The following is an 11769-nucleotide window of genomic DNA, read 5'->3' on the forward strand; positions in this document are numbered from 1 at the left end:
CGTTAAAAAAAATATAACTTTTTATGTGCTCTTTACAATTCCTATATTATTATTATATAAATACGAATATATATTACATCGCATATACTTGCACTATATACTTAAACGTTATCTTTTTAAATATTTTGGCAGTATTGCTGATGTGGATGATTGTCATTCATAAAAACTCAATTATTTGTCAAATAAAATTCACATTCTATATCTAATGAGGTTTGATAATGTTTAAAAGAGTACAGTTAGAGGAGATATGCGAGAAAACTAAGGTATTAGATTCCAAATTATCCACTTTACAACATCCTAACTCCTAAGTAATATTGATTTTTATATATATTAGATTGGTAAAATTATAACTCTTACTTACAAATTCACCAAGAACGCTTTTATGTGCACTTGCTATAATAGTCGGTATCGAAACTAAAACCAATTGGCAATATAATTCATGCAAAAATTGTAAGAATTGAAGAAAGTTGAGTAATAAGGAAATTAAAAGGAAGGTCTTGGTGCTAAAACCTTACCTGTTAAATTTGCACCACCAAGGTATGAAGTATCTTTTTATTTTTTATTATTAAATATATATTATTTATTGTGGTATGCACATTAATGCATTTTTAAAATAAATTAAATATATGGACGACAATTACAAGGTCAGAATACATTACCGTAATAGATGAAAGCGGAAGTCCATATTGTTATATATGATCGAGAAGTTTTTCAAATCCTTCGAATATTGACAATTGATTTAAAATAAAAGTCTATTAAAGGTAACTAATATACGGAGTATCAATTTATGGCAATATTGAATAGTGAGTATGGAGTACTCCGTAATAAGGGATGAAGGATACAAGTATAAGCCATTATGCTAATAATAATAATACAAATATAAGGCATTATGCTAATAATAATAATAATAATATTATTATTATTATTATTATTATAATAATAATTATTATTATTAATAATAATTAAAAAAAAGGTATTCTTTATATCTTTGAAATTTTCTAAATGAAAAATTTTATGAAAGTCAGGAAATTAGTTATTTTATTTTATTTTTTGATAGGGGAAGAACAATATCATTAATAATCAGCCATACTACATATATAATGATAAAATATATCTGCATACCACAGATTCAAACAAAATACATAATTGTTACAATAAAAACAATGACTATTTTGCATCCTAAAGCACATCTCATACGTACTCCACCGCTTATAACTTGACACGAGTAGTGATTTTCGATGAATTCACATCTTTCCAAGTAGAGCCCTTCGCAATCTGCGCACCGAATTGTTCTGATCGACGAGTTGATGATAAACCCTAAACCTATATGAATCCAATTCTCCTTCCCAATTATTGAAACCCTAAAATAAATTCCATCCATGGATGAGAAACAATAACCTAGAAAACTCTGTGAAAAACCCAAATAAATTGGGAACAACTCAAGAATAAATTGGGAACAAATCAACAAAAAATAAACCAAAACAAGGGAAAACATGAAGAGAAAACAATGAAAAACAAGAAGAAGGATCGGAAATAGTCTAATTTTTGAAGAAATTAGAATACTTTCGGCCTAAACGGCCAAGAAAACTAAATCCCTACAAGATGAGAGAGAAGAGAGAAAAAGGAGAGAGAGAGGAGCAGCTAATGTCGTGAGTGATACGAGCATACCTTTACACTAACCCTTTATTTTATTACTCCTTCATATTAATAATTACGGAGGACTACGTAAGTTATAAAATTATGAGAATAAAGCATTCTCATTTGACCATATACTTAACTTATTTTACTTACATAAGCAATTTTAGTTTGCAAGATGATAAGAGTGATTTGTTTCCAGAAAAATTGAATATTCTTTTTACTAAAAGATATTTATTCAGGATTCAAATACCAAGTACAATCTTGCTCAATATTGTGAAAAGTATTACTAGAATTAACAATGATGATCAATTTATCAATTAATTAATTAAGGTTGGAAATGTCGCGGAGATAATCTAAGTTGCACGCAATTAAGTAAACCCAAATCTTACCATCATTTATAATTTACTTTGCAACAATTCTCAAGTGGACCTGGTCCACACTAAATTTATTCTGGACCATGCCTAAAAAAATTCAACAATTTGTTCCTAATTTATTTTGGCATGTTTATTATGATTATGAAAAAAATATCAAATTGGTGTCGCTGATACATGTTGTGCTTGAATTATTTGATTCTATGTCACAATTTACTTTTAAAAAATAGGGTTACCATGTCTAAGAATTTTGGTGTTTAACCTATCATAGTCACTATATGAACAATAAAGGTCTCTATGTATCTAAAAAGAGTTATGGAGAAAATTATTGGTTTTGGGTCCGCATAATAACACAAGTATAATCCTTTACCTTGTGGGAAATTAATTTTTTTTATTGCAGGAATATATATGATAATGAAATTGAGTCTTATTGTGAATTAGTGAAACCTACGACTTTGAAGGAATATCAACTTATTTTGGCTCTCACGTGAAGTAGGTTCTCTGCACACGAACCATTAGAGGTGTCTGAACCATTCAAAAATTATTTGCCATTAACCATTAACAAAATTGGAAAAATCAATCAATAAAAAGTTAAACAAAACAATGTCACTAATATCAAATTTGTAGGATCGTAATGATCTGATATACCGATTCGATCATACCCCATCAGCGATTTAAAATAGGATATCAATCCTAAGAATCTTGATGTTGATTATCGATAATAGTTCTAGATGGTGCTAAGGTAGTATATTAAAAAGAAAAAGTAAAACAAAGCGCTAGATGACATCTTATATATGTAACCTTTATGCAATCCGTCACTTTTAAAAATTATATGCAATATGTCACTTTGTAAATAAAAGAGTTAGATAACATCACACATTCAAATTGTTTGATTTAAAATATTAATATAAACTTATATATCCGTGCAATTGCACGGATTCTATACTAGTTTAGATTAAAATACATGTTACATATGATGTTTTTTTGTTGTTGAATGAACTCTTTGTCCAAGAAAAAAAGAAACCTTTGGCTTTCAATCTTTCCGGCATAGCTAGCCAGCAAATGAAACTATTCTTGGGGCCATTAGAGTTTGCTCCAAGCCCCTCTATACCATCCAAACTTTTGGATGATCTTGGGCTAACCACGTACACTACCTTTTGATAGGGTTAGAAATCCACTTATACCATAACTAACTACTCCGTAAATGGTATACAAATTTCAAACTGGTGTGGCAGTGTGGCACTGGACAACTGTTTCAAGGGTGAAAGAGAGATTGAGCTAGTATCTTTGTCCTTTTTCTAAACTAAATCTTAACTTAATTTCAACCAGGATATTTTGATATTTATCACCTTTTAAATTTCAGCTTTATATATTTATCACCTTATAAAATGTAATTTCATATATATATTTTTTTATTATTTTTTTATTGTTAATTAACCCACTTACATCATTTTAGGTCAAATTCAATTATATTTCTTTAATACTTGTGTCGGACTGTCGATCAACATGTGACTCTTAAAATAATACAGATGGAGCTGTACATACTTCCTCCGTTTTGATTTTGGTTCCATTTATTTAAAAGCAAAAACTATGTAAAATAATTTCCATGAAAAAAGATGTTCAATGAAAACACAATTGTAATTTTTTTTTTTTGTTTCCTTACAAATATAAGTCATAACAGTCATCAGACAACAGATCAAACACCGGAAGTATTAACCTTGTGCATTACTCCTTATTCAACATTCACATACTTATCTCCGACCATCAATTGCATGTTAGTTCAGTGATGATTGAGGCTAAACTTGGTAGGAATGACCCGTGTTCGATCCCCACAACAACAATTAGGAGGAGATTGGAACCTGTCCACTCAGAATTCGACTCTAACCCAGATTAGCCCTAATGGTGAACCGTTTGATACACACAAAAAAACATACTTTCATATACTCAAAATATGACCACTAAGATCTTGTTAAATTCGTATTAACATATATTTTCAAAATATGAGCGACAAACCTGTCATGTCAATACCGCATAACTTAAAAAACAGTGAAAGTAGTTGATTAGAATAACAATGTTGACTTGTGTAACTTACAAATCAACGAAACAATATTCAAGTGCCGTTCAAACAAAGCACGCTTGAATCTTCAACATATTACTTTCATTTTTCCAAACCTTGACAAACAGAATAATTTTGTCATCGTATAGCAGGCGACTTGGTAATACTTTATAGAACGCCGTTCCAAGCAACACTGCATACCAAACATGAATATGTTGCACTATACTACGTATTAGTCAATTTAGTTGGGCTCTAAATGTATAAATCAATTATGCAAATAATTCCATATAAATTCAATTTAGTATGTAGTTGCTGAAAATCAAACCATTTTAGCTTAGCATGGAGTTTAGTATGTCCATGATGGAAGAGTTAAATTGGTTCACTTGGGCAATCACACTGTCAATTGTTTTGTTAGTTTATATATTATTTTCGATAACTTGTAAGAAAAACAAGAAAAAACTACCTCCAAGTCCCCCATCTCTTCCCATAATTGGGCACCTTCATATGATAAAACGACCCCTACACCAAACACTCCATGAAATATCAACAACTTACGGAGAAATCTTACTCCTCAAGCTTGGGGTGCGTAAAGTCCTCCTTATCTCCTCCCCCTCAGCAGTGGAAGAATGTCTGGTAAAAAACGACACTATCTTTGCTGATCGACCAGATACCCTTGTTGGGAGGCTCCTGCATTACAACAACACATCAATTGCCTTTTCACCCTACAATGATCATTTCCGGACTCTCAAAAGGCTCATGACCCAAGAAGTGTTTTCATCTACAAAGATCCCCCTTTTTTCTGGGATTCGCCAAGATGAATGCAACTTCCTAATTCGGAATTTGTTCCAAGAAACTGCTTCTGATGAGCCTGTAAAAGTCAATTTAAATCAAGGGTTTAATCACTTGGCGCTCAATATTATGACAATGATGACTGCTGGCAAGAGGTAACATGCTTTAAAGTTTAAACCTTTAAGAGTTTGTACCAAATATTTTACCACCACCTTCATACTGGATTACTTGATTATTGTGTTAACTATGATAATACTTAGGCTTTTCCTTTGTCTTAGAAAACTACGGAGTAAGGTTTAAGAAAAATATGTTCAAATTAAGGCAAATAAGTTCTAGTAAGTTTCGATTGGTTTGTTAAGGAAGATGAAAACTGTGAATCTGTTGTCTGCAAATCCTGTTTACCAATAACTAGACACTTAACATTCTCAAATTTAGCTTTAATTTACAAACCTAGAACTAGTAGTTAGTATAATAATAACCAAAAATAAAAGGGATAATAACTAATTGAATTTCAGATTTAACTAATTGGTTTCAGTGGTTAACTAATTAGTTAAAGTGCATAACTAATTGGTTCCGGTGCATAAAAGTGGTCTAATCGTCAGGCCGTCTTTCCTAAAAGTTTGTATCAAATATAACTGTGTAACAGGGACCGGATGTTAATTTTGTGAGCGTAAAAATAATTTCCAACGTCTTCTATTATTTTAATGAGAATGCTATAATTTGTTGTGGAAAATTAGTAAACTGGCTAGCTTGACTATACTCTTCATGTATAATGACCCCGTTGGTATGGTTGTTCTGTTTCAGGTACTACGGAAAGGATATTGAGGATGCAACTCAAGCAAAGCAGTTCAGCGAATTACTAAGGGAGGGATCAGTGTTGAGTGCAGCTGATAATCCAGGAGATTTTCTACCTATACTAAAGTTTCTGTTTCGAGGTTTGGAGAAACAAATGGTGGCATGGATGGACAAAACGGACAGTTTCTACCAACAGCTCCTAGACGAACGAAAGAGCAAAGTCAATACGGATGGTACCAAGGCTATTATTGATGTTCTTATTTCAGCACAAAAACAGGATCCAGTCTTCTTTACCAACGAAGTCATCAAGGGTATGATTATGGTAAGTACGATCATTTTAAGACACGACTTCAACATAAATATATTAAATTGAGTATTGAAAAAATATTACTTCAAATCTAATATTGGTTTTTATAAATTCATACATTGAGATTAATACAACAAAATTCACAAGACTATATTTATCCTCAGCTGTTCATAAAACTTTAGAGTCAACTTTTGTAAAATTTGACCATCAATTAGCATGTGGAACTTATTTTAGTATGGAGTAATATCTATTTTGGGCACTGCAACATAACAAACCAATGATTACTACTGATCAGCAATTCAGCAGCCATTCAAACAATATTACCATTTGATTATTTGATCATTTTTTTCGATTTGGACAGAACTCAAATTAGCCAAAACGATATACTTTTTATATTTTATACTAGAATTTTGACATAGACCAAATGAGGGGAAAAAAATAATGTTTTGAATTTTGACTATTTCTGAAATTCTGATTAGTAGAAATGTGTTTTACGAGTGTAGGTACTAGTACTTGCTGGAGCAGACACCACAGCAGCTACTATAGAATGGGCAATGTCACTTCTCCTAAACCACCCAGAGGCTATGAAGAAAGCACAAGAAGAAATAGATGATGTAATAGGACATGATCGCCTATTGAACGAAGAGGATATATCAAAACTACCATACCTCCAAAATGTCATAAACGAGACCCTCCGCTTGTACCCACCAACTCCGCTTCTTCTCCCACATGAGTCATCAGAGGACTCTACTATTTGTGGTTACGATGTCCCCCGAGGAACCATGTTAATGGTTAGTCTATGGACTATACATAGAGACCCAAAGATATGGATGGAGCCTGAAAATTTTAATCCAGAGAGATTCGAGGGGAAGGAAGGGGAATCTCTATACAAGCTTTTGCCATTTGGGCTTGGAAGGAGAGCTTGTCCTGGCTATGCTATGGGTAAAAGATCAGTATGTTTAGTGTTAGGGACAGTGATTCAGTGCTTCAACATGGAGCGAGCTAGTAAAGAAATGGTCGATATGTCACAATCCACTGGACTTACTATGCCTAAAGCTAAGCCATTGGAAGCCATGTGCAAAGTTCGTCCTTGCATGGCAACCTTACTTGCTACAGAATTCAATGTATAGGCATAATGGATGTTGTACTATCTAAACAATGAATTAGTCGTCCCGCCCCCTGTTTCTGAATAATTTTTTGAGTTTCATATTGAGCTTCTTCCAGTTTTCAACTATGAGGCCCATGTTTCTTGTGCTTGGAGTCCACTTTATACTTAGCATGATTGCATTTATTTTCACTGTTGTAACAGGTGCAAGAGAAACACAGAGAGAATCCCACTAATAAACCCCAAAGTGAGGGTCCTTCTAAAGCTAATTGTTAAATAGAACAAGTAGCCAAATTTTGTTTTATCTTTCAATGTGCTACACACAATACTCACACTTGCACTTGCCCACTTGGTAATCTCCTCATCAAGTGCTAGTCAATACACTCTTCCTTCAACTGAAACACATACAGACCCAATAGAGCTTTGCTCTAAGGACACACAACCAGATGATGTCAATTAGATGGTGCAAAGACTGCAAAACCCCTAGTTGACAGACTCGTAGACCAATTTGTTATAAAGGATAGAGAAGAAACAAGATCCCAAAGTGAGGTTCATTCTAAAAAAATTGGTAATAGAAAGAGTATTCCACTTGGATATAAGCCAAAAACTCTTTGTTTTATCTTTCAACACGAGACATAACACGAGACATATTAGAAGGAGGTTACTATTATTAACTATTGTATTAGCATTGTTATTAGTGCCATTTAGTTCCTTATGTTACTAGCTAGTACTATTGCCATTTAATTTTATGTTACTAGTATTATTGTCATTAATTGCCATAGGTTACTAATCTCCTAATAGATTGTTTAAATATCTTATTGTGATTGTTGAGAAACCAATGAAATACAAAAGACTACCACTTCTCAAATAGTCTTTATTAATTTATCAAGACACACAATAATCACACTTGCGCTTAACAATATTCCCCTCAAGTGTGAGTCCTTACACGCACAAATTAGGTTCCGTAATGGTGGACTGATAATTGGTGATTACGAATTAAAATAAAATCGTTTTCCCACTTTATTTTACTGAACACAATATTAATTAATTAATTAATTCCCAAATTCAATTCCCATAGAACAATGTAAATTAGGTCCTGTAACAATCAAATACCGCGTTAAAAAAAAATACAATCAAATACCGAAATTTCACAAAATATAAGCAGCTAAAGGGTCACAGTTAGGGTGTTCATAAATTGCACGTACAAATTACTAAAACAGGTTCAATTTCGAAACTCAATGCAAAATCCAAAATGTCATTAACATTCAGCTTGAAGCAAATGATTAATTCAATCAACTTAAAAAGCAAGGAATATAATTACTTACCTTGAATCTGTTGAGACCACTTCTAATTGTACAATACACCTCCCCTTTCTTCAAATTACTCAAATCGGAAAAGGCCCCGAATTAGATAAACCCTAAGTTCCGATAATCAAAAATCACATTGGAGCTCGAAATTCGGATTAATTCTGATTTATTCAAGTAGAAAATTCAAGAGCAAACCGAAACCCACGAAATTGGGGCGCCATATTAAGTCAGAAAACGAAAGTGCCATCGTTAATTAGAGACGATTGTGACTGTGATTATGATGAGAACGAAAGGTAAAGAAGGAAGCCACAAAGAGCAAATAGCCGTGAGAAACGAAGCCCAGAAGAAGATTAGAAGAAATGAAAAGGAAAAAAAGGAGAGAAAAAGAAAAGACTTTTGGAAATACTGCTTGGATTTGATCACGAGAAATTACGAGTTGATACTCCGTATAAGTGATTGGAAAGCTTCCGATGAGTTTCGTAAACATTTTCTTCGTGACTGTATTCACAATTCACAACGGTAAACCAAATAAGATTTCCTTCAAGGCTTCAACATTGCTTAAACTTTCAATAATTCCCAAAATACTTTGGTCCTCTTAGGTTAAGAGTTGTTAGTTGTTACTCCTTTGTCCCTTAATACTCACACCGTTTTGACTTTTTACACTATTCACATAATTCATTTTGACCCTATTTTATTTGTATAATATGAAAACAAATGTTAGTATATATATAATACTTCGTATATTACTAGATTTCAGCCCGTGCGATGCACGGATTTTATTAAATTGTTATGTTTAAATAAAAATCCTATGTATATACCACTTTTATATATTAGATTAGATTAGTTTTTGATTTTGCAATGAATTTCATTTTAGATTTTTTTTTATATTATGAAAGTGTTTGTTTTTGGATGAAATTGTATATGCGTAATATTAATAAATAATTAATAAAAAAATATCTACGTGAAAGTTAATCATTTCTTTACGTGGCACTCGACTTTTTTAAATTAATTTTGAAATCTTATTTTTCATTGGCCGAAATCATTAGATTTTTCTATGTGGCGCTCTAATATTGGATTAATGTTTGATTTTAAATTGAATTTTATTTATTTTATTTTAGATTATTGTTTGATTTTGGATGAATTTTATTTTAGATTTATTTTTTAATTATTAGAGTGTTTGATTTTAGATGGAGTTGTATATATTAGTAATTAATTAATTAATTAAAATATCTATGTGGCACCTAATTAATTATCTACGTGGCAATCGATTATTTTTTAATTATTATATTATTTGATTTTCGATGGGATTGTATATATTAATAATTAATTAATTAAAATATCTATGTGGCACCTCATTAATTATCTACGTGGCACTTGATTTTTTTAATTCAAAAATAAATTAGAAATCTTATTTTTCATTGGCCGAAACCATTAGTAATCCTAGGTGGCGCTCTAATAATCCAGCAAATATGCCTCCTATATATATATATATATATATATATATATATATATATATATATATATATATATATATATATATATTAGATTGGCTTTATCTTAATATATATTTTCAAAATATTAATATATTTATAAGTTTTTATAATATGTAGTTAGAGATATTGGTGGTCAAAATTGTGCATTGGCAAGCGTGTCCAGTCAAAACGGTGCGAGTATTAAGGGACGGAGAGAGTAGCTCATAGCTGATTTGACTAGCTGTTAGCGATTAGTTGTTTACATTAGCTGATTTGACTAGCTGGTTGCATTAGTTGTTTGTGTAAAAGTGTTTGGTAATTAGCTGATAGCCGTTAGCTGTTTAATATGTAAAATGACCATTAAGGACATACTTTGTGTTTTATTAACATTAGAGAAATATTTTATTGTATTAATTTTCTCTCTCTATATTTTTCTAATAAACATTGACTTAAATAAAGTATTACTAATGAAATTTAAAGCATGATTGCAATATACTTCAATTGCTTCAAAGTACTAATATAAAATTTATTACAACAAAAAACGAATCTAGTAAATATGGTGAAATGGAAAAGAAAGTGTAAGTAATGTTTTTAGGAGAAAAATATGTAATGTACGAAGGTTGATAGTGGTTGTAATAATAGGCAATAATAGGACAAAATAGTCATTTTCATCCACTTTCTCAAACTTCTAATTGGAAAAAGCTCTTATATTGAGCTTTTTTAAATTTAGCTTTTTCATCCCAAAACTCTCTTCCAATCATTTCCTAACCAAACACTCCCAAGTAACTTTTTCTAAAGGCAACCCTCTAATTCAACCCCAAAAACTCATTTTTCCTCAAACTTTTCCTAACCAAACACCTCCTAAATTTCAACAAGTGTTGTCCAACAAAACCAAATATAATGAACACTCCGTGTTTATTTCGCACCGAGTAGCTGTTTTGGATCGGCACTCAGTTTTGGATTCTTTCCCATTATCGGTATGTTTTGAGGAGATGTCACGCGGCAAAGTGTTGGATGTTTCGAGAAGTTTCATACACTTTCTAGCCTATTTCTAGAACCAATCAAATAGATATGTACTCCACAATCGTGTATATTTTACTCCACGTGTTATCAAAAGTGGTGAGAAAAAGGTGAAAATAGTATATTAGTAATTTGGTGGATAACAACGAAGAATTAATGAGAAAATCATGAATATGGTATACTATGGTAGGTGCTTGAAGAGTCGTATAACATTATAAGATGCCGACTTCCATATGTATTTGGCAATTTAGGATAAAGATAACTATGCAGTATACAAGTACAGTTGTATTGTTTTCTATTACGTAGTAGGACCCTATTTTAGTACGTCACTCTCTAATAGTGAATTAAATCATGATCCAGGTCGACAAAAATACCTTCAATGAGAAAATTTGGACAGTATCTAACTCGCTCGAATGAGATAATTTGTATCTAGAGATGATCATCATAAACATTTTCAAATCATGCTTAGACCACGTTTGTCAAGGAATTGTTTCCGGGGGTAATTACTACGTAGTATTAATTTTTTGATATTTAAAGAGGTAGTTTCTTGTTTGGTTGACATCTAAAAATAGGGGAAGTAGAAATTAATGGGAATTTATAGATTGGCTAGTTGTTTGGTTGACATAAAAAAGTAAAAAATGGAGGAAGTTGGAATTCATGGGAATTAAATTTCCATGTCAACCAAACAAGCCCTTAGTTTGTTGGTTAGAATCCTCTAGCAATTTGAGGTCTCGTATTCAAAGAGAAAGAGTTAGGGCTTGTTTGGTTGACATGGGAATTTAATTCCTATAGGAAGTTGTAATTCAAGGGAAATTAATTTCATTGTCAAATTCATGGGAATTTCTCTAAGTTGTTTGGTTAACAACATGGGAATTAGAAATTCTCATGAACTTTGATTGACCAGGGGGA

The 11769-nt window shown here is 31.7% G+C and overlaps 1 protein-coding gene and 1 long non-coding RNA gene across 3 annotated transcripts; one reads left to right on the forward strand and one right to left on the reverse strand.

The window, feature by feature from the left end:
- Positions 1 to 1098: 1098 nt before the first annotated feature.
- LOC130470314 (uncharacterized) lies at positions 1099 to 9047 on the reverse strand. 2 transcript variants are annotated; one of them, XR_008930420.1, is made up of 3 exons: positions 8387 to 8936; positions 4102 to 4933; positions 1099 to 1361 (listed from the first exon to the last, which is right to left on the reverse strand). It is a non-coding gene; the product is annotated as an uncharacterized lncRNA (long non-coding RNA). The 2 variants fall into 2 exon arrangements; XR_008930419.1 differs by lacking the exon at positions 1099 to 1361 and having other exon boundaries at positions 3599 to 4933; positions 8387 to 9047.
- LOC110798466 (cytochrome P450 81Q32) lies at positions 4405 to 7187 on the forward strand. Its single transcript, XM_022003641.2, has 3 exons — positions 4405 to 5009; positions 5659 to 5971; positions 6460 to 7187. The coding sequence occupies exons 1-3, from the start codon at positions 4405 to 4407 to the stop codon at positions 7084 to 7086; spliced, it is 1545 nt and encodes a 514-aa protein (XP_021859333.2). The 3' UTR covers positions 7087 to 7187.
- Positions 9048 to 11769: the final 2722 nt, after the last annotated feature.

The sequence above is a fragment of the Spinacia oleracea genome, chromosome 3 (assembly GCF_020520425.1).
Source record: "Spinacia oleracea cultivar Varoflay chromosome 3, BTI_SOV_V1, whole genome shotgun sequence".
NCBI lineage: Eukaryota > Viridiplantae > Streptophyta > Magnoliopsida > Caryophyllales > Amaranthaceae > Spinacia > Spinacia oleracea.